The sequence below is a fragment of the Onychostruthus taczanowskii genome, unplaced genomic scaffold (genome assembly GCF_017590055.1).
Source record: "Onychostruthus taczanowskii isolate IOZ18803 unplaced genomic scaffold, ASM1759005v1 scaffold101, whole genome shotgun sequence".
NCBI lineage: Eukaryota > Metazoa > Chordata > Aves > Passeriformes > Passeridae > Onychostruthus > Onychostruthus taczanowskii.
Window position 1 is genome coordinate 2,785,485 of NW_024496638.1, and position 27,377 is coordinate 2,812,861.

The 27,377-nt window shown below is 38.9% G+C and overlaps 1 protein-coding gene across 1 annotated transcript in view; it reads right to left on the minus strand.

The window, feature by feature from the left end:
• Positions 1–301: 301 nt before the first annotated feature.
• Positions 302–27,377, minus strand: part of METTL15 (methyltransferase like 15) — a 74,408-nt gene continuing 47,332 nt past the window's right edge. Inside the window, exons 4-6 of the mRNA XM_041412862.1 lie at positions 10,063–10,254; positions 7,479–7,657; positions 302–858 (exon numbers count right to left, since the gene is read on the minus strand). Of these exons, the coding sequence (XP_041268796.1) occupies positions 413–858; positions 7,479–7,657; positions 10,063–10,254 (817 nt within the window). The 3' untranslated portion in view covers positions 302–412. The remainder of the gene's footprint in view (positions 859–7,478; positions 7,658–10,062; positions 10,255–27,377) is intronic.

Genomic DNA, 27,377 nt, shown 5'->3' on the forward strand with positions numbered 1-27,377 from the left:
ACTTACTCTACACTAAACCAGACATCTGAATTAGGTGTGTGAAATCCACCCCCATAAAAATATGTCTCAATTAGCTACTGAATTTAGACTGTTAATGTCAGGATTTTGAAATTAATCTAAAGGGAATACTACAAATACATCAAACCTGCAATTTTTATAAACTTGGTGTTTGATGATCTTTTAAAAAAACATGTATTTTTGATATAATTAGTGACACCCACTAATAGGCATTTAGTTTACATTTTCACGCTCCATACTACTTCCTCACCAAAAAAAGAAGCACAAAGGTAATAAAGAAACATTTTCTCACAGCCTTCATTTTATTTTTTCAGTTTGACAATATCTGTCCAGTTAGCATTCTGGAAAACAGAATTTCAGGAAATGATACAATCATGTAATCATACATTTTGGTTTAGAGTTTAATAGCAGCTCTTAGCTTGGCCGATCTTCCTCTTGGGTTTGTTTGAATATCCTTGGCCTGTGGTGTGAGAACTTTTTTCTGTATAGAAATCCACTTTGAGTTGGATTTTCCACAGGGAGATCTTTGTGCATCCTCTCCTTTGGAGGCATTTTTCAGAGCCTGTCTGATCTTCTGCTTGGAGCCAAGGTTGTACTTCTCTGTCACATCAATGCCATGAAGGAAGCGTTTGATGATTCGATCTTCCAGGGAATGAAAGGACAGGGCCACGAGGCGACCTCCAGGCCTCAGGAACTTCTCAGCTGTCTTCAGCCCTATCAGGAGTTCATGGAGCTCATCATTCACAAATATTCTCAGGCCTTGGAAAGTTTTAGTGGCAACATGCACAGGTCTCTGAAGCAAGTCCTTCCGTGCGTAGAGCGCTGACGCTGGAAAAGCACCTGCCACACATTTCAAAAGATGCAAGTTAATAACTTCATATTCCTACATCCCGACATCCACTCATGCAAGGTGACTTTAAAGGAAAGCACAGTCAAAACTGAACCTTGAGTAGTGAGCTTCCTTCTTTGTAATGCATCTTTATTTTATGTTTTGAATTCGCATCTCTGAACGTAATGCCTACTAAACTAAGATGCTTTGTGGTTGGGTTTTTTTCCCTAGAATCTTTTGGACAAGTTCCTTCTCCAAAAGCATCACCAATTTAAACTAAAAAATAATGGCTGAAATCCAGATAAAGAAAAAAAGATAAGGGACAGACAAGTCCCACCTTACAGCTCAGTGTAATCGATGTCAGTTTTGGAATTTGTAATTGTGTAACGCTTTTAAGGAAAAAAAAATCATTTATGGTGGACACAACCTTACCTGTGGCTTCCAGATAACTGCATTTCTTTACAGGCACAGATAACTGAAGACAATGTCTACCTGGTAATAACTATCTTTCAATGAATTGCCTGAAGGTTAAAAGAGGCATCCTTGTTTGGGAATAGCAATTGTTGAACACTATGCCTGTGCTTCTTCAAATGTTCACAAAAATCCCTTGAGAAATTTAGAAAATGCAGCTGACGCTGCTGTGTTTTCATGTGCCTACACAGCAGAATGTGTCAAGGTTTGTCAGACCTGAAATCACCAGATTAAGTATTTTTTTATTAGATGCACACAACTCCCTCTTCCTTTCCCCAAAATTCTTATGAGTCAAACAAGTTTTTGCAGAGATTAAAATTTTGACAGAAATTTTAATGTATCAATATTTAATGTATTTTAAGCTTGAACTTTCATTACACGGGTACAGAACAAAAAGCTGGAGAATCCTGATTGATGGATCAGAGGGACTAAAGTGCAAGAATCCTGTAAGATCTCTAAAACCCGAGTAAATTTACAATCTATTACCTAAGTGACCACAGGAGTCTGGTAAAGATAAATTGAATAAATCATGTTAGCACATAAGTGGACAGTTATTTTTCTAAACAAGAGGCAATACAATTGGTATGTATGCATTAGAATGCCCTAATTTCATGTCAGTGCTAAGCTACAAGACAATGAAGCAAAGAGTTTGAAGTAAATGCAGCTCACAATCAAGTAACTAATATTCTACATAGTGAAGTGAAAAAGGGGAATACTGTACTTCTGAAACTAGTTGTCTAAATTCAAATTTCCACAGGTGATTGAAAAAAATTAATATATATCACCACCCATAATATGCTCACACAGAAGAATTTATTAGTGTAATTCTTGAGAGTTTTAAAGATAAGACTTTACTTATGTCAGAAAGCCTAAGTGTTCACAAAGCATATCACAACACAAAAGCAATCTCAGTGCTCAGTAAAGACAGAGGAAAATGATGGGATTTTAAAAGTCAAGTATTATTAATAAAACTGTTATCAAATATGCTATGTCTCTACGATATGTTTCTGCATAATTGATTTTCCTACCTACCTTCCTCCTCTGATCTCCAAAGCTAACAGCTCCTAAATTCACTGAAGAGACCCCACTGGAGGTGTGGCTACTTCCAATCCTTATAGTCTGAATCCTTCAAGACAGAAAGTGGCACCAGCATTGACTTCTCCCAATCAACGAGTGCATGTGAATTTGTGGCCTGAAGCTCTCTCACCAACCAGTAAACAGATGCAGCCCGCAGGAGTGAGGCTTCTCCATCACTTACAAACTCCAGAAAAAGCTATACTAGCTAGTCAATGTAATTCTGTCCTTGAGAACATAACCTTCTGTGTTGGCCACCAATCATAAAAAGAATGCATACTCTCATTGTAGAAATCACAAACCTTGTTTTGGTGAGAGACCTCAATTAAAAGGAGAGCTAAAAACCACAGAGCATGAGGAATCCCAAGAAACCAATACCAAGCTTGTCCCTGTTGGCAGGGCCTCTGTTTCAATGTCTCTTTGCACACCTATGAAGGAGTTTTTGAAAGTGGAGCTCTTGGAACAGCCACTGAGTGCCAGCTGTGTGCGATGAGAGCTCAGGCTCTCAGTGCACAGCAGAAAGGAACATCACGCTAGGCAAAATAAACACAACTTTGTTTAAAGGTTAAGTGACAGCCACCAGCACTGGTAGGTGCTCAGAACTATGGAAGGAATCAGATCAGAAGAAATTATTTGCTTTGTGGAGGGGGAGGCACTGGAACAGGTTTCTCTGTAGATTCCCCATTCCTGCAAATGTCCAAGGCCAGGCTGGACAAGGCTTTGAGGAACCTGGCCTAGAGGAACATGTCCCTGCTCATGGCAGGGCAGGTGGAAATGGATGGGCTTTAAGGCCCCTTCCAACCCAAACCATCCTATCCATCTAAATTCAACTTCAAAAGGCTTTGTAAAAATGTAAATGGACATAGTATGCCAATATCTGGGCAGGTTTTCATCGGTCTGCTCATCAACACATTTTACAACTGCAATACTGATTAGATAAATAAAAGAACAATGACACTGAGGCTTTTAGCACAATTAGGACACTCACAGGTCTTTGGAAGGTTCTTCCACTTATCCTGCCGTGGCTGCTGAGTGCAGTTTCCTCCTACAATAACCTTCTATGACAATTAACTCTGACATTAATTTATTACTATGAATAATTTACCACACACTGAAGAAAAATTAATCAAAGCCCAGATATATTCTGTAAGTCTAACACAACCTTACAGGCCTCAGTTGAACACACACAAAGAGCACTGCAGCTCCTATAATAAAGCACAGGATACTAATATTCAGAAAATTGGTAAAGAAATGCAGCCACTTTGCAGTTTTATGCAAGCAAACCCTCCCAGACTAAAACCAAAATCCAACTGCTTACATATTCTAAGACTTACTGGTCTACTGTCAAAGACTGGGATTAATTTATAAATGTAATCTCTGGTTATTCTAATCTGATTATTATTGTATCTAAAATGTAATTTCTGTCACACTGGCCTTCAGCTTTTTAGCCAAGGTAATAGATTCTGGTCCATGTTCCATGGGTGAAAAATTCCCCTATCATTCTGACTCCTCTAGTTCAGGTAAATCAAAATCTATTTGTGCTTTCTGCTCAGGCACGTCACTTCTCACCCAGGCCTCTCCAGTTACCAAAACACTTAAAGAAAATCCTTCTTGGTAACTGGCTGTTCAATGCACAAAAACATTAAAAAAAGGAAAAGCTTGTAAAGTGAATTTCATTCATAAAAACATCACACTTCTGGCTAGATGACTGGTTTGGAATCCCAATGAGAGAAAGAACCATTTTTAGTTTTAGGATGCCCTGATGATACTTACACTTAAAAAAAAAATCTAACAGGTTCTCATGTTGAAACGTATTGAAATTTCAAAAGCTTGTGAATGAAATTAGCAGTGTGCTGTGCCTGTCAATAGGAACTGTCCAAGTCCCCAGAGTGTGGGAGAGTGTAAGAAGGAATTCAGAGCGTGCACCTGTTGGCAGGAACTCGTCTGATCAATTAGCACTGCATTTAACAAGGTTCTGTGATGCAGACAATGTCCTTTTGTCTAGGCTCCCTCAGCACAGTGTTAGTTCTCACCCGTCTGTAATGCAGGCAACATTACAAATTCCAAACTGATAATTAAAGCCTATAAAAGTGAGCCAGTCTGAATGAAATTGACTTCACCGATTCAAGTTCTCTTTAAACTTTGAAAATTTCTTTAACATGTCATCATCACCTCCTTTCAGGTTAAGGCCAGTTGATCACATGATCTCAAAATTGTCTGTTAATAGATTATGTACCTAAATAATGCTCAGAAAAAATAAATTTTGAACAAAAATTAATAGATAAAAAGGTATATTGCCCCCTGAAAATAAATCAAAATAGACCATTAGCTGCACAGGAAAAGCATATGAAAATTGAATTCTAAAAATTTCACCATTTTTAATGAGTTTTCCTGCATGTGCAGTCAGACCTAGTGTTTCCAAACTACTCAGTGAGGTACAACAAAAGGCATCAGGAAGTGCTTCTTAATCAACTTTCACACACCTATTCACAACCCTTCAGCAGAGAACTACTGATTTTCAGTATTTATTTACAGAGCACTCACGGCTGCAAACAGCTCTGTGAAAACTATAAACAGTGAGAAGAGTTCCACTGTGCTGCAGGAAAAGATGCTGTTCCCCAAACTCCTCCTACTGCAGATTCCACAGCTCCTAGAGGTCTTACTTAAACTGATCAGAAGCCTTTTGGATAATATTTATAAAAGCAAAGAGAAAGACAAAATTTTTAATGCTATTTTGTTTCCTTGGGTTTTTTTTTAAACTACATCCTTCACTTTTATCTCCCAATGGATTAGGAACCGCTACACATGTTCTAACCTTTTGTGGGGTAGCAGGAAAGACCATAAATCCAGCATTCTATCAAAAGAAATTAAATTTTCCAAGCTCAGTTTAGTCCAAGCCCAGATTCACTGTGATTCTGATGATCAGCTGGACCTTAAGATAAAACTTGGCAGCTCTGGAGCATCTGAAGCCACAGTAATCAATAAGAGGAGAAAGAAATACAAGCACTGCACAGATTCTCAGATGCTGACACCCAGCTTCATTGGCTGGATTGTATTGCTTGTGTTCTGGTTCCCATACCAGGCAAAAATGATGACCCTGCTCTGGAAGGTAATCAGGCTTGCAGAGAATCTGCAAAATCTAAAACGCCAGAATTAGTTATTCTAATTAATATTTTATTTTTTAAAGGACATAACATTTAACTAATAGGTCATAAATCTTACTCTGGTCAAGTCCTGAATTAGTCAGTGTTTTTTTGGGCTGTGCCATCAAGAGGTTCCTGTAGCTGTGGTCTCTGGCACTGTAGCTCTGGCTTATCCTAGTAACTTCATCAATATAATTTCATGTAAGAATATGTGTTAAATACAGATGATAAATGAATCAAAATTTATCACAACTATGAAAAATTTCCTTAACATTTTCTTAATCAGCTTAAAAACTGGTAGCATCCACCAGAGTTCTTCCTTAGTGGATGAACCAAATTAAAACTGGAGGAAGTTTGACGCAAACAGGGATCAGTGTAACAGCTCTAAAATTGGTACAATTACTTGGGTACTCCCAAAAAAGCACACCAAACATGCACATTTAATGCCTTGGCAGATGTGTGCTGGACTGTACATGCGTTTTTGGCATGTACACTACCTGATGCATACCTGACTTGTGGATCAAGGAGCTCTTCAAATGTAACAGGGAATTTAAGTGAGGACAAAAAAATCCTCATGGTCACAGCAAGGGAACATCAACTGCTGACTCACATGCAGCACATGAAACATGAAGGGAGCTCCAACTGCTGTCTTGCATACACCTGTATTTTCATTCCCTTACCTTCAGCTATGGCACAAAATTATTTCAGAATTACTGAGTTGCTTGTCTGTAATGTATCTTTAACACAGTTCCTTCCAGCTCAGGAGTAGTACACTGTCTCGATCAACACTTTTTCAAAAAGCATGGAATATATACGGCAAAGCTCAAAATTCTTATTTCAGGATGTTGCTAATGATGATATTAAAAATGTAAGGTTGATAAAAGCCTAGTAGTGCTTTATCTCTTTGATTATTTTTTTCTTTTTAAGATTGGTTATATTCATTATATTTACAGCAAGGGCCTACAACAGCAAGCAGTATCTTTAGGTCCTTTTATCACATCAGTTTAACTTTGAGCCTTGATTGACTGGGCATTTTGGTAAAGTATCCTGGCTTCTACAAATCCAGACTTTTTAATTTCTCCATCGTTAAATTTAAGTGCCTTAGACCTCCAGTTTAAGTAATGCAAATTTTTAAGAATGCTATGAAATTTTTAATACTCTTCAGGATACCAATAAAATACTTTACACTGTTCTCAGGAAAATGTTAAACTTGGATTAGAATTTTAAAGGTCTGTATTCAAAGTCAGCAGTTTAGACTTATTTGTGACAAGATGCAGTGATTTTCATCATTTGGTTTAAAAAATAAAAACATCTTGATGCTACATATTATGTTAATGTACAGGATTTGTGTCTTACAAAGATTTTTACTTGAGTAAACAAACGTAAAGGTTCTTGATGCAGGCACTGCTCCTGCCTAACTGGATTTTCTTCAAGCTGTTTACAGTGAGGAGCAAGGAAGGTGAAGTGTTTCAATAGTCTCTTCAGGCTCGTCTAGTCACAGCATGCACAAAGTGAAGCAAGCCATATTGCTTTGTGCTTTCTGATTCTTTAAAAAGACAGAAAATATCTGAAAATTAAACTTGGGGCTATTCATGGAAACTGCCATGGTACCTCCCTTTAAAATATTAAAACACAGAAATTTAAACTAAGACAGATATGACATATCTGATATTTGAAAGGATCAATAGCTAGGATAAAGAATACCCAAGGCTGCTGTCACTCTTTGGTCGATGAAATGATAAACCACTTCACGTTAAATCTATTATTGAACTAATTGTCAAACTACAATACAAAAAAAAAAAAGGAAAAAAAAAGAAGAGAGCTGAGATCACAGCAGAAGGGGCAGGATTAGATCCTGCACCACTCCAAGTACAAATAGATCCCTCTGGGACTTGGCGGGGATTAATATTTCCTTTCCTCCTGTGCAGAATTAATGAGGGTACCTGCCACGATGCTTGCCAGCTGCCTGGTCCTGGTGATGGGGTAGATGCTGCGTGCCTGCACAATGGCAGAGGCGATTCTCCTGGCGTGCCTCTCCTCGCCGTACGCGCTGAGCACCGACGCCAGCGCCCGCTGCTCCAGGGCGTTCACCACATCGGCAGCCGTGGCCATGGCAGGGCACCTACACACAGAGCAGCCAATTAGCCCAATTAGTGCTCTGACATCAGCTGCCATCCCACCAGAGGTGAGCTTCCACGGAGCCACAGGCACACACTGCACACTGCCTGCAAGGTGTGCGGATTGGAGGTGGCAGCGCTGTGGAAAGAGCTCGCGCCTTTTACATCCCCTTTTCTCGCTGGTCTTAGGGGGAGTTTGCTCCCTAACTTCAGTTAGAACAGTTTTAACTTCCAAATGTTGTTATAAACTATGCTTGTGCCTTTTAAATCCCCTTTTCTCACTGGTCTAAGTGGAGCTTGTTCCCTGACTTCAATTAGAACAGTTTTAACTTTCAAGTGTTGTTATAAACGATGCTTAATAGTTTAGGATGAAGAATTTATTAGGTAGCTTGTATGTTTTCTCTGTAAACCCATAGATGATGTTCATAAAATACCTTGAACCATTTCAGTAGCCCAGTGACAAAGATGTAGATACACAGGTTGAAGGTTTACACTGTTTAAATTGTAGTATGTCCTGGAGTTTATATGACTAGGTCATTTCTGTTACCTCATTTCTGTTAAATATAGATTCTTATGCCTTTTAGTGAAACGTAATGTTAAATTAAGAATAAATATATTCCAGTATCTTGGTAGGATGGAAATTATGCGTGACCTTTCTCTTTAGCCAGATTTAGAATATAAACGTGCCCCTTACAGGTTCATTTTAGCCACCTTGCATCACATGTTGTTTTCTAGCCAGAACTGATTTCAAGGATCTTTTCTTTCACACCTCCTGCTATGAAAACAATTGCTAGTGAAGATCATTAAACATGACGTTTCACTAAAAGGCATAAGAATCTATATGGAAATACTCTCCTGAGATAATAGAAATGGCATAGTCATATAAACTACAGGACTTATTACAACTTAAACAGTGTAAGCCTTCAATCTATGCATCTACATCTCTGTCACTAGGCCACTGAAATAGTTCAGGGTATTTTATGAACATCACCTGTGGGTTTACTAATCAGAGAAAACATACAAACTACCTAATAAATTCTCTTCTAAATTCTCTTCTTCGCTTTCAGGCATTTTTTATTCTCCTGCAGTATCTTACAAAAGATAAAAAAACTTAGAGGCATGTAGTATCATAGCAACAACCACAGTGTAAGGCTTTTGTCATGCCTCAGGTACCCTTTGTTCTTATGCTCCTGCTCTGTGTTTGTTTTCTCATGATGCATCCAACTCACACGCAAGCCTGGAGTTCAGACTCCTGAAATCTGAGGGCTGAGTCCTAGGAGAACCACGGGAGCATTTTACACAAGACCAGCAAAAGCAAGTATCATGAAATTTGCTGTGTTGAGACTTAACATTAATATGGTAAGCTAATTCCTTAGAAACTGAGCCTTCCCATTGGCTCTTGTGGGCAATGACAGAACAAATGGCATTTCTTAAGACACCACGTTCATCAGAACACCAAGGAAAAAGTGCCATTCTTTGTCTTGTGGTGTGTCATGCCATTACAGCCATCACCCAGACAAGACACATCTTTGGTTGCTCATGCAAAAAGCAAAGTGCTGCAGAAATACATCAGGTTGTCTGAAGATGAAAAACGCTGCCTAAGTGGAAGCTGTCACTCCACTACTGATTTTCATGCTCTTGAAAGTACTGAACACCAATCCAAATTCAAATGCAGGTGATTTACTCAGTAACCATTAATTTAACAATTAAGTAAGCCTGATGTGCCTCCTACACAAAGAGAAAGGAAGCTTATCATTTTGCAAAGCATAATTTGCAACAAACACATAGGCATGGAAGACAACGTCACACTAGCATGTTAAAAGCAGTGTAGCCATCTGATATAAGCTAGCAGATATAATGAATAGGATTTAATAAATTTATTTTTATTATGTTCCTTTCACAGAGAAGCAACTGGATCAGATGGTCACTGCAGAAGAGAGGGATGCTGCTCCTTTCCTGAGGGACCAACTGGACCTGCTCAAGTGAAGTTTCCACAATTAGCAAATGTGGCAGAAAAGGAAAGGGACTGCAGCAAGAAGTTGTGTGCCTGCAGATCAAGTACAGGCAGAGAAACTGTGGAAATAACAGGCTTCTGAAAGAGAAATGTTCCTGTAACTGTGCACCACACAGTCCAAAAATGTTACCTTTAAAGGTGCAGCTAATAAAACATTACTGCTTTCATCATTCACCACAGGAACCTTCCTCTCATTTCCAAGAAGGCAAAGACAATAACCAGGGCTGAGCACCGAGACAGAAAAAAGCTCTTTGGTAAAAGAAAGGCAGGATACTCGTGCAGTACCAGATGTGGTTGAGGATAAGAATTCTCCATTTTAAGAGGAAAGGAAACGCACAGGGGTTGCAGAGCAGACAGTTTTTGAGGTTCAACAAGAAATGCTCTACTACAATGTACCTGTCATGATCCATCCTCATGTCCAAGGGCCCATCCTTCTGCAGGGAAAAGCCTCTTTCAGGTGTGTCTAACTGCATGGAAGAACAGCCAGCATCCAGGAGAACACCGTCCAGGGTCCCTGGCTCAACCCCAGATGAGATTAACAAAGCCTCTGACTGGCTGAACCGCCCCAGGAGAGGCCGAAGCTGCTTCCTGTAAGAAAGGAACAAAGGAATAGCCCCAAGTTTAGTTGTAACAATGCCCTCTCTCCTCCCCTGCACAGCAGGAATTAGATAACAGCACCCAACTTGTATCAGAAGCAATAGGGCTACTCCCAAAGGAATGGTATATGTCTTTTCCTATGTCAACATTGAAAACCGGTCCTGAACACCCCTCAGTGGCTACTTCAGCTTTAACTCTTTACTCTCTTCCTGCTTTATCTCAAAGAAAGGGAAAACTGACTAAAATTTAATTGTTTTCAGTGTAAGGAACTCAAGAGGACACCTTCAGCAGGAATGTCCTGACTACTGAAGTACCTGCCCTGCTCAGCAGGGCCCTCAGTAAAGCAAGGCCAAGGTGCAGAAAAGAAAGAATATATCTTGGACCAAGAGAAACAGACAAAATGGAACAAGAGTGCACTACCTTGTGGTCAGTATTTACCCAGCAGGAAAACAATTCCAAGTTCCTGCCACGGAACCAAACACCTTTTCAGCAGCACTTGTCATTTTAAAAATAACTGGGAGAATGAGGTGCACTGAATCACAAGCAGGTAAAACCCTTAGTGCATTTTGGATTTAGGCACCTGATCACTGCAGAGATCAGTTTAACATGCACTTTTGTGCTTACTGCTCTTCCTTGGATTTAAAGTGGTTGTTCCTTAATATTGCCAGGCTGACAAGGAAAAGAGGAACGGCAAGGGATGAGAGAACACACCTTGGGCACACAGAGCTCAGTGAGTGCTGGGACAATGCTCTCAGGCACAGGATGGAATTCCTGGGGTGTCCTGCCAGGAGCTAGACTCACTGACCCTGATGGGTCTGCCCCAGCTCAGGCTACCCTGTGATTCCATCACCTCTGACGTTTCCAAAGCTCTCTTGGGTGTCTAATCTCAGACTTCTGGGGTTTGCCTATATATAAGGTGGCTTACCATTACACAATTTATTTTATCTGTCTCTCAAAATCTGAATGGATTTGACAGACTTAGAAAGATTAATCAACATGTTGCTGCATTTTTAAGCAGTACCTGCAAAACAGAACACATTTCTGCCCACACCAGGAAGCCACTGCCTCCATGTGGAGAGAAAAACTCCATTAAAAGGAAGACACTTAGGAATCCAACCACATGGAAGAACACTCAGCTACACAAGGCTCTACTCATTAGAGCAGAACAAATCCACCCAGTAAGCAGAGCACAGAACCTGGGAAACAGTGTGAATGGACAATTTCCACCAGGGATATCATGATGGCACGTGCAATTTGGAATTGATTGCTGTCCAGCCCATAACCGAACACAGCTATTCAACATAACAAGAACTGACAGCTCCTGAAAAGTACAATGACCCACTTCAGACACTTAAACCAATTTAAGCTACATAGTTATATAGTTTAGAGATTGTATTTCCTCCCCAATATAATGAGGAGAATTTCCTTGAAAATGCATACTACTTTTTCCAACTGGGCAGTGTTTCTACCTTCATGACTCATGCAAATGAATGAACATTAAAATTCCATATGTGGGAGATGAAAATAAATGAGACCTGGCTAAAACTACAAATTGCCATTGTCCACTTCCCCAGCAGACAGTAATCCATGTCAGTGCCTCTGAAGTAGTGCTCTACCAAGCCATCTGAAAAACTACTCTGAACACTATTTAATTATTGCTAGACATTTTCTTATATTTCTTTAAACAAGTCCTAAATATGTGGATAGCTAAGATGCTTGTGACAGCTTTTGATTTGTGATCTGCCAAACTTCTGAAAGGTTAATTAAAAAAAAAGTAAATTTTGAGTAAGTAGAAATTTACTCTTTGGTAGAGAGATGCTTCAACTGGAAAAAATTCTGGAGCTTGCAAATAAAAAAAAAAATTGAAAAATGATTAGGTTGACATTTGATGTCAGTCATTCAGCTGTGTGGAGTTACAGCTTCTGTGTATATAATATGTTTGTTATGCAGTGCCTTGTGTGTAACAGTGGTGGATACAGGCATCCTGGTGATTACAAACTCTCACTAAAACCAGATGCTTTTTATGAGGTTATAATGACTATATATACGCAAACATATATATTATATATGTAATACATATAAAATATATTATATGTCCTATTATAATTATTTATATATAAAATATAAATATAATGTATTGCAAGGTTCAGGCCAGCTCTCTGAATTCCTGTTTCTCTGCGGAACAGAAGACACAGTTTTAAGCATCTTGGCTATCTCATACACTTCAATTAATCAAGCCAAGTGCATAGCAATGAAAGATTTACCACCTTATGAAAGCAAACACAAATATCAACTCTTTTTTTGGTCAGATAGTAATGATGATAGTGATGAAAAGGACTAACCTATTAGATTATAAGCATGATGCATTTATTTGAAATAAAATATTTTACCAAGAGTTCAGAACATTTGTTAGAAGATAAGGAAACTCTCCTTAAACTTAAAGAAGTTTACCCTTCTTTTTGCCTATATTCAAATTAAAACTGCCTGTCATACACAGGATTTCTCAAAATATTAATTTCCCCTCATCTTCCTTTTGACTTCAGGTTTTTATTTAAGTGATCTGTGAATCCACTTTCCAGAAAAATCTCAAATAAATAATAAATAATGAATGGTTAAATAATAAACTATGTTAAAATCCTTTATTTCCTACAATCACATGCCTTCTGCTCTACCTAGGTATGCAGAATTTGTGCCACTGTCTTTCTCAGTCTTCCAATGTTTTCTTTGGTCATAAAAGGATTTATGTTCTAGGACATACTTACCTAGTGTGAAAATCTATTACCCCTTCTATCTTAATATCTTGCAAAACCAGTGCTTAGTGGGCAAAGCAGGCAAGGTAAACAAGGGAACATCCATAAACACCAAGACAAACAGCCAAGCTCATAGTTGTGACAAGCCTGAGATGAGAGAGCACATCAAAACATCCCAGAGCAAGACTGAACAGGGATTTTCACCAGTGCTGACACCTTGGAAAGCTGCTAGGACTACACAGGGTCCCTGTAATAATTTTAGAAGGTTAAAATCATTTAGAAGGTTAAAATCTGACTAAACCAAGTTGCCTTGCTTAAGAGAAAATATTTCAACATAGTACCTGAGAAGCATTTTATATATTCAGAATATTTTAGAAACATAAAAAAAAAAGACTACTAAGAGCTTTTACCTCCTCTCTATAAATGGAGAAACAAGACTTGTAGGGTTTAATATTTAATGACTTGAAGATACCACATAGAAAGCTAAGACAATTCAGAAACCATGGTCTGAGGATGTAAGAAAGCAGAAAATACCTGTCAGATCAGCTCTCATTTGTGGGGCAACAGCATGGCAATTGTTCAGCAAATTCCCAACTGCTACAGACAAGCAATCTCTGACTTCTCAAAATATCCAACATGTTCACTCCCTCTTTAGTAATCTCAACATTCTACTAGAAAAACACATGTAAGATTTCAGAAGAACACTGGGAATATGGACAATCCAGCCTACTTTAAAAAGAATAAAAAGTTATTTACAATGACTAAGGTTGTGGGGCCTTAATAGATTTTCCTGTGTAACAACTTCACAACCTTGCAGAATTCATGGGAAATAACACAGTTGGAAAATAATACAGAACCTTGGGTTCAGGTCCTTTGTTGAGGTCAGAACACAGTATTTTATTCTATTATGACACATAGCATAGTAATTCTGCTAGACAGGACATGATCCACTCTTCTCAAGCACAGGAAAGAGCAGAAAGAGTTCAATGTCTCCTCAAGAATTTCAGGCTCTGCAGGTTTCAGTTCATCTCTGCTATTCTGCAATGCTTTATAAAAATATTTCTCATTTTACTCAGTTGAGGGAGATCTACACAGGGGAAAAAATTAAAGAATTAACACAGCTTCAACAAAATAAGTGGAACCTTTTCTCTCATCTAATTTCTCTTGATTGCCACAGACACTGACATGACACCAATCATTCAAGTAATTTCACAGAGATGTACAGTAATGATTTGATGGTGCTTAGCATTTCTTTATGTATACATAATAATACTTGCTCCTGACATTTCACTATTGCTGCACTTAAAAATTTTGTGTACAAACACATGATGCTCCATCGTCAGCAGTGAAAACTACACTTCACCCAACCAGAACAAACTGCTCCTCCAGGAGAACAGGAAATCAAGTTTTTCAGCCAACTCTTGGCACTGCACATCAAACAAGGGGATGCAGTAACTCCCCTGGGTCTGCCATCAAAGGGCCCAGCAGCACCAGCTGGAATGGGGACACTGGCAGAGACCTGGTGTGACCCTGCCTCACCTCGCTGAGGCCACCACAGCCGTCACACTGCTGCCGTTTTCACTCCTGGCAGCGCTGCCCCAGGCACTCCTGGAAGCTAACTATGAAGTATTCCAGCCATAAACCCCAGGAACTTCCAGTGTCCTGCCTGGGAACTGTAGTGTGTTACTGCCTCTGTGCAACGTCCCTCTCAAAAGGTGTACCTGAAAATTCTGCAAAAAATCTTCACATGACCTTTATCAAATGGAAATTTGGCATGGTTTTCATGCTTGCCAAGAGTATTGGTTTGCACGGGCTGGTTTTGGTGTTGGGGCACAGAGGTGGCTGCTGTGAGAAGCTGCTGGAAGCCTCCACCACATCCAGCAGAGCCAGTCCCTGCTGGCCCAGAGGATGGAGCTGCTGCTGGCCAAGCTGGCACAGTGAGAGATGCTGGGAATGTCTCTGGGACAGCAGAGCGAAGCAGAAATCAAAACAAAGCTGGGGCCAGCTTTAATTCCAGCCAGAGGAGAGGAGGAGGAGCCGAGAACACGTGAGGGAAAGAAGCTGGAGACACCAAGGGCAGTGGGGCAGGAGGTGCTCCAGGGGCAGAGCTGGGATTCCTCTGCAGCCCCTGGGGACCACAGGGGATGCAGAGATCCAGAGAGAGATGTAGGGATCCAGGGGGGGATGCAGGGAGCCACCCCCAGCCTGTGGCAGAGGTGCCCAGGTGACTTCCCCTGGTTCTTATGCCAATCCATGAACCCTTTGTTAAGTTTTCTCTCTTCTGTCCAGCTGCAGAGAGGTGTGAGTGGCTTTTGTGGTGCCTGGCATCTGGCCGGGGTCAACCCTCAGCACCAAGAAAAAAAGTAAAGCCAACAACTGTGACGTCTATCCCCTTATAAACCACCTGTGCCATTATGCTTCTAGTTTTATACAAAAATAAGTTACAGATCCACGGAAAGCCCAAGTAGCTACTTGAGAACTAACAACTCAGTCTAGGCTGTGTTTTGTGCAACAAAACTACAAACTGAAATCTCAGCCCCTGCTTAACAAAGGCCTGAAAACTGGAAGAAGCATACCTAAAAAGCAATTTCCATAGAACCAAGTTAAGATTTACACATCTGAGGGCTACAATAACAGCTGTACTCTGCCTGAGGATCCCTGAAATGCCATTTAAAGTATTTTTAAATTGGTAAACTTTTACTTACCATATATTCCCACTTAAGAGCAGAGAACCTGTAAAAGGCATGCACATATTTGAAAAGTCAGCTATTCTCTCCATATAACCTGAAGACATCACACGAAAAAAAAACCTGCATGTCCCTTTTACAGAAGCCCTTATGGAATTGCTTATTTCGTGCCTCAGTGGTTCTCCTCCAGCTCCCAGGAAAATTCCCCTTCTCCTTTCTCTGCCACATTCTGTGGCAATCCTTCACTCCTCCCCTGCCACTGACACCATGCCCCAAAACTGTTTCTATCAAACTCTCAAGCACACCTGCTCCAAACAGACTGCTCACTGTTTAAATGCTCATTTTCATTTCTGTATGAAGTCTGTGCTCCACTATTCTGCCCACTATTCACACAATTTCAGCAAAAACCGCTGGAGAAGACACTGCTCCAACCAAAGGAAAAGATACAATTTGTAAACCAAAAGCACAAATATGAAAGATGGCTTCCATTAAGTATAAATCCAAAATCTTGCCATATTTGACATCTTCCATAGCAGGTATACTCAATCTCATTAAAATAAGTAGGAACATTCAAGTTCATAATGAACAATGTGTCCTGCTAAATTACAGATTAAGGAGGCAATTTTATTCTTTTTCCTAAGGAAACAAAAGACTAAGGGAAAAAGGCAATTGAGGCAAATTTCAAAATAACACATCTCACCAAAATTTGAAAAAATGTATTTTTTAGTTTCCTCAGTAACACAAAATTTTGCCGCATAATAAGAGCAAACTTTTTTGCAATTGCATGTAGCCATTAAAGCCTTTGCTATGAAATATATAACATCATTATGAGTGACACCTTTACTACAGAATATACGTAGCACACGTAATACACTGCCATCATTCAGGGGTGCAAAGAAAGCCAAGCTATCAGAATGACCTGCTTGTCACTCACAGGACATAACAGCTCAGAAAAGCCCTGGTTTCTCTCATTTCCCCTGGGGATTTCCTTGGGAGGTGGATCTCATTTTGGCAGTGGCCATAAGCAGGAACAGCTGACTTATCATCACGTCAGGTCTCCCAAACACTCAGTGACCCCCTCAGCTTTATTGGCAATTTTAACACAAACTGTGGGTGTGGACCACAAACTCAATTAATCTGCCTGCTAATTCACCTCTCCTCATAAACACCACTAGCACTTCAACAATTACTGCAAGAAGTTTTGTTGGACCGTTCTGCTGAGTTTGCACAAACACTTTTTAAAGGTGAACATCCAACTCATCACTCAAGTTCTAAGATCGTAATTCCACTGCAAGAAAACACAGCAAAGCAAGTTTTCTTAGAGTTGATAGATCTAATAATCATATTATTTTCTTACTGGCATCTTAAAAGACAGCTTGATAAAAACTGCCTCTCCAGTGCACAACAACTCACATATAAATTCACACTTTCGCTAGAGACACAATGGTACTTGGACTCAAAAGAAATGTCACCACTGGCCATAGAAGGAAGGAAAGTTCTGCTTAAATCAGTTGCCAAAAGCCAGCAGAATACAGAAAGAAATTCTGGATGTACACCAGCAGGTTGAAAGGTACAAATTAACATCAGGAACATAAAAGCTGTGAATGAACATGTTTCAGTCCATGAATGTAAGAACACTAAAACCTGGAGCAACAAGCATTGTAGACAGAATTTATTTCCACGTGCAGGAAAGGGGCAGATCTCTTTTTTCCAGTGTTAACACACAGTCTCAGAGGGATCTGAAATTGCACTGAGTGTTGCAGACTGGAGACAAGGCACAAAACCAGATTTATCACCCCATCAGCCTGACTGATCAATTACTGATTAATTGTGATCAGGTATGTACAACGACCAAAATACCATATGTTACAGTCTAAAAAGACAAGAACTTGCCTCAGTTTTGTCTCTTTTGTTAAACGAACAAAAAAAAAAAGTGTATTCCTCTAGTACCTGCAACATTTCAGTTTCTGAATATGTTTCTGTGTTACTTAAATTAGTAATTAACTAGTCTTTCTTTGACAAACCATTTCCCTGTTTGAAACAGTACTTAGCCCTCAGAACACTGAGGATAAATACATCCAGGATCAAGAAATCATTACAGATGAAACAAGTACCTTTTTATTCCTTCCTGTTCTTTTCTAAGCGAAGCCATAGAACATCATCTACAATTTGAATTGACTCTCACCTCAAGCTTTAAACTCTCTGCCTGTCCCTTGGACAGCATCCCGTACTCCTCATTGTGGGGAGGAGAAATCAGAGAAGCAGAACACAAGAGGAATGCAAATAAGGTCAGCAGGGAAATGGGGCATCACTCAGCCACAATTGCAGTTTGCTCTCCTGTGCCTGGGCTCATACCAGGTCTTACCCTTGTCCAGACAAGGCAACATGAGCACTGCATAAAATTAAAAATTCAACCACAGCATGGGTTTAAAAGACAGACCAATGGCCAGTATTTTCTTCTCTAATTCTTTCCCAGTGGCTTTTAGTGTGCTTTTCTGCCCATCATGAACACCACACATTCAGACTCCCAGAACAAGCCCAGTATTTCACCTCCTCTGGTCAGCTTACAGCCCACACAAGGAAAACCTGATGTGTTTTGCCACACCACTTAACTCCACGTCTTTTCACTTGCTGCCTTGTGGGGTGCTGCAGTTCTCCAGAAAAAAAAAAAAAATCTTCATTTTTGCTGTATTAGGTAACATAGCCTAAAATCACCAATCAAAAATCAACCAAAAATCAACAGCAATCATGCCACCCAGCAATTTCCTGGCTTATTTTGATAATTGATGAATAACTGAGTTGCATGCTGCACCCACATATCCTTGTGGCACTGCACTGGTGAGGTCATTTGAAGTGAGATCAGAGTGACCTCCATAACCAGGCAGAAAAACCACACCAGAAGATTGCTTTGCTTCCACTACTCACTCTCTACACAACTTTACCTAGTTCAATTGCACTTGTCACTCCTGCATTTACCAACTCTGAAAATTGCTCCAAATTATGCAACACTTCAAAATTAAATCTATATTTGTTTCTCAGAACATTGCAATCCAATCTTAGGAAGAAAGTAACGTGCTTAATCCTACTAAAGATTATAACATATTAGTATCATCCTACTATACATAATAACATGTATAATATCATCCCACTAAAGATAACATGTATAATATCATCCTACTAAAGATAACATGTAAATACTAAATATTATAACATGTATAATAGTATCATCCTACTAAATAGTAGGCTAGTATCATAAATAGTAGTAATAGTATCATCCTACTAAATATTATAACATGTACTACTAAATATTATAACATGTATAATATCATTCTACTAAAGGTGATAACATGTATAATAAAATCATCCTACTGAAGATAACATGTATAATATCCTACTAAAGATAACATGTATAATATCCCACTAAAGATAACATGTGTAATATCACATTAAAGATTATAATATGTATAATAATGTCATCCCACTAAAGATTATAACATGTATCTGCATAGTGAAAAGATAAATGTAAAATATCATAAAATATTTTTTTACGATTCAAAAAAATTCGACTTGTTAATCAGATCAAAATCTCAAGAAAGTCATGATTCCCAAATCCTGCATAAAGTTATGTATATCCCTCAATATCATCTCAGTTACAACAGTAAGCATTATAGTTTGGAAAACTACCCAGGGTACACAAAAGAAGCAACATTACCAACTCTAAGAACGCATTTGATTGAAAATGCTGTCTTATAACACAAGCTGGCAGCCATTCACTTCCCCAGTGACCCTGACCTTTTTTCTAGTTTAAAAATGTCAATTTCAGAAAGCAATTATAAAAATAAAACTGGCTTTTTCAGGAGCCATCAACACCTTGCTGCTCTTTAGACACCACCAGTTAGCATCCATGTAGAATTATCCAGACAATTCTATATTAAAGTCTCATTCTGTTACTTCATTTATCAAGCTGGGAAATTTAAATGCATGCCAGCAGTGACAAGCTATCCTGAAGTTCATTGTTTCCTGTACTGGCATTTCCACTTCATACAATGCTTCATTAAATGCTGCATTCAAATGAACTTCCCTCCTATAAAATGAAGGTCCATAAATTGTGCACATTATCTTTTAAGTCAATATCACAAATAATAATTTTTTTTTTACTTAAATACCCCATTCTCAACAATGTTATTTTTTCTGCACAGAGACTACATACAGTCTAATTACTTGCCACTGCAGATTACAACATGAAATCTCAAACTGTAAGTATCTGGAGAAATAAGAGAACTTTCAATTGAATAATGTTTGCTCCTCAAAGCACACACAATTTTAAATTACTGCTCTGTTTCTCTCTACTGGAAAAAATATATTCAATTGAGATACACTGGAAAAAAAATAAAAAAAGAACCCAATTTTTCAAATAAGATAACATCCTGAGATAAAAAAAAAAAAAAAAAAAGGAAACAGGCACAAAACCAACAGTTAAAAAGACACCATACAGAAGAAGTAACCTGGAAGTATAAAAGTGTGGCAGACCATGAGAACAGAAGCTATTGCATAACCCCACCTAAAGTAGCATGAGACATGATCCTCACAACTCCACAAACAAAACAAAATATTTGCAGCAAGTTTCTAGCCTAGAAGGGGAAGTGTCAGCCTAGCTAAATTTGTTGCATGTAGCCCAGTAAAGGATGGCAAGGTTCCTGAAAGATTACCAAAGAGAAATGTGATGAGTTCAGAGCACCATGTGTGAAAATATGTACTAAATATGTAAAAAACCACTGAAAAACTGAAACCTGAGCTGAAACTCATCACCTGGACATAACCATGAAGGAAAAGAGCAGAAAGCTTCATTTGGCCATATAAACAGTAAACAGCTGTGAAAAGGGAAACAAAACCCCACAGTATGCAAGTCAGAAGCCTTAACTGGAATAGAAAAGTATTTAAAATAGAAAAGTAAGAGTTTGGTATGCCATTACAGGAGCCTTGTCTAAAAAAGAACAACTCCAAATGGAACTGGCACAGAGGAGGTGGAACAGGATGAGCAGAAGCGAGAGATTACAAGAGGATAAAAAAATCCCAGACTTGTTTTGCATACAAAAAAGAAGGGCAAGAATAGATGTCAATACTCTACAGCGAGTATTTTAAATACCAAGGAAAGCGCTAAGAGATATTAATAAACTATTAGTTAATTTTCCCCAATTAAAATTAAATTAGGTAACTGCTTTAACTGGAGATTTTAAAAAAAGTTTCATATAATGAAAAATTAGACTCTGGAATAGCTGGAGCACTGCATATAGAAGTCCTAATTACTTTTAAGATAGAGCACAGTGGAGGAGATTAAATTATGCAGTGGCTTCTAATGCCATGCAAGTGGACTCAGTGCTGCACAAGTCTCTTAAAGCATGTTTATATTTGACAGCTATTGTAATTCTCTGCTGAAAAGTTCGCCCTGAAAATGTTTATGTAAACTTATCAAGACATATACACATTACACATTTTACATGTGTATAAACATACTCCACCTAAGAATAGCTTATCCCTTAGGTATAAATGGTTCCTTTTATTTTTAGAAACCCCTGAACTGAATGCATAAATACAACATTGGCACTGAAAAGGCTTCTTTCCCTTAATTTTTCCCAAAGCAGTTACTGGGGAACTTTTAACCAAACATAACATTGATATTGACTGGAAACTGCTGTTTTCTGATAGAAAACTCAAAAAATACACTGCTCTCAGATACAGATTTTTTTTTTAAGCTTTTTTTTTTGATTCCTTAATTCAGAAGATGAGAAAAGAACTTCCAAACCCATTTGCTGCCACAAAAAGGATAATTATGATCCCAAGATCAACAACTTTTGATTGTTATTGAAGGAAAAGTTCAATAGTTCAAAAGCTGAGGTGTCTGCTTTTCCATAGGGTGCAATAAAATAGCTTAAAGGCAGTAACTTAATGTGATATAAAAGGAGATAAAAAAGAAACTTCCAAACAAATCCCAACTTACTTTACTGCTATTTTTAACTATAATTCTACCCAAATAGAATAAAGAAGAGGGGCCACATCTAAGAACATTTTAACCCTCTGCTGCATGGCTTGGGACTTTGTAGGCTGGATTTATCTATGTTTATCGGCGGGTTTCCATCTGTTTTGTAAAGTAGCTGATCCCTCAATCAGACAGCTCCTTTCCATTATGTTACTACAGGTTAAGATCCTATAAGTAAAATAATAACAGGAATAATTACAGGAAATTTTCACATCCAGATGAACGCCCTTCCAGGCACTAGAAAACACACAACGTGATCTTGACAGCCTTCAGAAAACAACAACAGTCTACTTCAGCATTTATTCAGAGTTTTCCAAAACTGGAATTAGGCAAGAATCCATCTCATCCACAAATGCTCAGACTGTTACAGAGAATTTCTTTAGGTGCCATCTTTTACCTAGGAACCACAGAACCAGGTAACAATTTGCAAAAGAGACCTCCAGAGGTGTTCTAGCCCAAAAGCTCAGTGCAGACCTGACCAGCTGGGCTCTCCAAGGCCAGGCCCAGTGGAACACCTCCAAAGATACTCCCCAGGCTCTCCGGGAAACCTCTTCTGGCCATCTCCTTCACTGCCACCTCCAACTGGAATTTGCTGCCTTTTAACTCGTGTCTCAGAGCCTCCACCAGACTCCAGCTCTGGGGCAGCCCTTCAGGCAGGTGGAAAACTCCAGGGCAAATTGTTCACAAAGCTGGCAAAGGGTTCGCAATTATTTAAGTCTTCAAAAATACTACAGATCACTGATCCTGATTTTAATTCTTTTTCCCTAGAAATACCAAGACAAACTTGAAATTAGGATGTAGCATCTGTGGATTTAATCAAAATTTAAAAAAAACAACTAATTTTTTAAATTAATCAAATTAAATCAATACAAAATCAAATTGATAAAAAATTCATCAAATCAAACAAACCAAATCAGATTAATAAAAATTATAAAACAAGAACAGTTAGACATTCCCGTGAAGATTCATTCTTAGCTGCATTTTGTCACATAGAAAGCTAAACAGTTACTCCTGAATCATTTACATATTTACTACAAGCAGACTCATTTTCCATATCAGGCCATAATTTATGACTTAAGAGGTTTTGATGTTGGATTCTTGGCAGGATATAAAATAATTGCTTATTGCTACCTGATGACATGAAAAATTTAAGAATGAAGCTCTAAACACAAGCTGGTTTACATCTCAGTATTCCTGCATGTTCTCAAAATAGCTGATTTTCCAGTTCTATTATGGTTTTCTTTGGAAGTGCCAGTAAATTGAATTTCATTGCTCTCTATTTGCTACAATAGTTTTTAGTAAAAAAAAAAAAAAAAAAAAAAAACCCAAACAAACCAAAACATGATTGAGTAGAATAACTCTCACTGGAAGAAAGTCTCATTTTTGTTACTATACAAATCCATTTCTGTTCCCATTCACAAGCTGAACAACTGAAATCGTTATAAATACCAATGCCAGCACTTCAAGTGGAAAAAAAACCCCTTTTATTTAGATTAAATGCCTCTTTGCCTATGCAAAACCATGGGTAATCCATTAAATTCTTCAGAGTACTGAAGATGGCTCCACTGGTGTTCCCACAATGTGCTCTGTTAACACTTCAAATTCACCCATGGGAGATACTAAAGAAACACTTTACTATTTCATTGTGGCAGTACTCTAATGCCTTACCTGGAGTATCTCTTCCCTAAGGTGGCAGACCATGAGTAAGTATAACTCCATTGGAGAAAGGCCTTTAAAAGAATTTCAAAGGACACCACGTTTCCAGTCACAAAATGCCAAATGAAATCAAGCAGAACTCAAACAGAACCGTCCACTGGAAGTGGTTCATGGCAGCACAAGCAAACTGTGGCTCCCTGCTGCAAAGCACTGCCACAAGCCTGCAGCAAATCCCATCCCCACACGCGACTGACGGTTGTGCCACATTCACAGAACGGCTGTGGGATTTGTTACCAAGTGTATGCCTCAATGGGATTTACAAAAGCAACCCTCAAGTGACCCCAGAGCTCTTGTTCTGTCTCAAAAAAGAACCCAGAAACTGTGGCCCAGAAGCCTTCCACTGTGGGTCTGACTGCTCAACACTCCTGCACCTGTGCTGACTTCTCCACCTACAGCAGCCCTGACATCACAGCCCATAAAATGGGTGAATTACCTGACACACGGATCATGAACACCTTGTGGGAGACACTGTCTGCCAAAAAGGCTGCCAGAGAGTGCTGGTGCCATCAGATGGGGGGCCAAAGGCACGTTCCCCTCGTTACAGCTGTCTGGCATCATCCATTCTCACAAAGGCGGAGCTGAGCCAAAGTTCATGCAAAGGCTGAAATCACGGCACAGCCACACTGGGGGCTTCTCGAAACATGCAGATCACTCTGACAAACGTTAGGGTCTGTCTGAAATGAAGAAAAGAGTGGAATCATTCTGCACAATAAGGGTGTGGCACGGCTTCTTTATAGATGCATCCACTAGGGAAAAATGCAAACACTTGAACAGTATAATTAGCAAAAGTCTGATAACCAAAATTAAGAGTCAAGTACCCAATGCGTCACAGGACTAGTCAGGTGTCACCTGAAGTACTGGGCCAAATTTTACAGCAAGTGCTTTAAACAAGGAGTGAGTAAGCTGAAAGAGATCCAGAGACCAGCAAAGAGGCAGGTAGAAAACATGAGTCATGTGGAAACACTGGAAGATGGGCTTTGGTTTGTTTTCTTGGTGAATAAAAAGGCTGGAGGGGATCTGATGATTATCTCCATACCAAGTTATTAAAAAGGCATCAGCATTCAGCCATTCTGCGTGCCAAGGCAGAGCAAGTTAAGGAATGCTTGACTGAAGTGGCAGAAAAGCAGCTCTGAGCTGGACATTGGGAAAATTTCTTCATGTATAAACCACAAGAAATATTATTTATGCAATTCCTGTTGTTATGGAATACTTCTAGGAAGAGGAAAGACAAACAGTGTTTAGGAATTCCAGAAGTACATCAGATTTTGTTTTAATTTTGCAATTCACTGACAGTGTTTAAACCCCTTGTTTCTAACATCCATGATTATTTTATTTAAATTTTCTTTTGGAAATCATTCGGGGTTTAAGTTCTTTCATTGCTAAGATTGATCAGGAAATCTGCAGTCAAATTTCAAGTTGGCAAATTAAATTTCAAGTTGGTAACATCTGATTTCACATCTTTGGAAAAGTGACTGATGAAATTTTTGCCTGTGTCGCTCTGTTCTTTCTTCTGTCTTATCTCCTGATACTCCTGTAACTGCATCAGGGGTTTCTTTATCTTACCAGTATTTTATTTCTTTGTATTACAACAAGGACGTAGATAGTTGGCATCCTTGCGTATGGAGCAGGGGTTGGAACCAGACAATCTTGAAGGTTTTCTTCCAACCAAAACAATTTCTGAGTCATTATTTGGGATATTTTTAAACCGGTATAACAAACAGAACCCATATTTCTTTCTGAAATTGAAAATTTTAGCTCAAAGCTGAGCATATGAACATAGATGCTACAAAACAAACAAACAAACCAAAAATGGGTCATTTCCAGTCAAGTCTGAAGGGAGCAGAGCACACTCAGAAGCATTTCCACTGCCTGATTTCATGCTGAAGCAGACAGACAGCTGCACAGCCGTAGCACCTTCCATGGCAACTCTAAGACATGCCATACAAGTTTCTTTAGAGTAGAAGAAGCTAGGCTGAAATGCACAACCATGCACAAATTCTGGTTTTTTTCCTCTCTAAACAAAAGACCAAAACCTATGTTTCACTCAATACATCTCCCTGAACTGCATATCCCGAAGATGTACCCTGAAGCTCACATCAAGCTCTTTTTTGGCTATGCCTGACTTACCCCTCAATTTTAACTGCTGCTGTCAAATGGCCAACTGATATTTAATTTCTGTTCTTTGTGTTTTGCCTGTCACATTCCGTATTTGCATCTCTCCCATTCATTTTATTTCTGTCTCATAATATTCCCTTCAATCATGAATTATTCAAACCACTCGTCTTCTTGGAATTTTTCTCATCACAACTTACACATAGCTCTTGTCCTCTAGACTTGCTTTTTACCCTTCAATTGCTGTATTTTCCCAATTCTCGACATGTTCATTCATTTCCTGCTCTCTTCCATATTCTTCCCCACTGCTTTTCTACATCTATCAAGGCAATCCCATAGGTGTTCTTGCAACATAATCATTTCCATGGTCTGTGAACAATGAAGAGGTGTTTACCACTGAAAGCATCACATAGAAAACTTTTCCCACTTCCTAGGAATAAGAAATTTTGTCTTTTCTTAGGATGCTTACTTCTTGCTATTATATCTAATTTACCAATGTAAAACACAAATAGTTACGAGCCAGGCTTCTTCTCTAGTATGATACAGATAATGATTAAATTGAGCATATTCACGTTCATCACAAATAAATCCCACCTAAAAGATATGAAATCACTGACCTTTTACAGTTCTGCACAAATGAAAATCAGCCTCCTTAGCTCATTACACTTAAACCAGGTTTTACCAACCAACCACTGGAGCTGGAGGGCTGAAACCCTGACTTGGAGGTATGATTCAGTTCTTCCCAAAAAGCTTTCCACTACAATAGCTCACAAACTGGACTCGAAATAATCACTTGTGAATCTTGCATGTCTAGTTCAATCTAATTTGTCATGGAGCAGCAAATGTTAAGAAAATTAATCTGAAATTAATTTGTGTATTATCACTGTCATGTATTGCTCCCCTGTCAGATACTTTGTTCATTCCTGTGCCAATGGGAATACAGGGCGGCTGAATCACAGATATTCTCCTATAAAGGGCAATGCAGTGTATTGAAGGGGATTAATATTGTCAAGCAGATTAATCTAAGAAGCTGATTTGTGATAAAAGTACCTCTTTGGGAGTGGGGGGCAAGGGGTAAGGAATGAAGGAATGCTGAAAAAACCCCCAGAAATTAAAACTACAGTGAAACTGCACAACTACCGCCTGTATTATAACATACAAGAACCTTAGCTCATGATTTAAAACATTTGCCTCTTAGGGATATCCACATGACAGCCATCTAGACTGTTAACAGGTTGTGACAGCCTAAACACAAATTCATTTTGAACAGTTACTGCAGGACTTCACCAATCATTACTCTAATCTCCATTTTTTACAGAATATTCTCCCCACCAATCTTTTCTTCAATTTCTGCACGTATAGTAGCAGGAGAAAGTCTACAATCACTATTCAGATATCCAGAAATTACTGTTCCAAATACTGCCTGAATATCTGCAAGCACCCAGGAAAATGCAGCTGAAATACTGAATTGTAATTTCAAAGCTGGATTAACATTAGACTGTAATTCTTAAATCTGAGATTTAAAGTAGTTTTTCATCTTCCAGAAGCAGTCAGCCTTGTATTCCCATTCCCAGTCAGGCACCACAAGCAAGTGGCCAACAGAGAGCTTCAAAAGGTGCCTGTTCCAAGAAGAAAAGGCTGTTCCTGATCTCCTTCATTAAACCCAGAAGCATAAACAAGGGGTCTCTGCACCAGAAAACCTCCTTAAAGAAAATATTGGAAGGATCATTCAGGAAGACAACTGTGACAAACTTTCATTGCCAGGGCAATGACTGCACAGCTCTGAGGGGAGACTCAGAACAAATGTGCCCC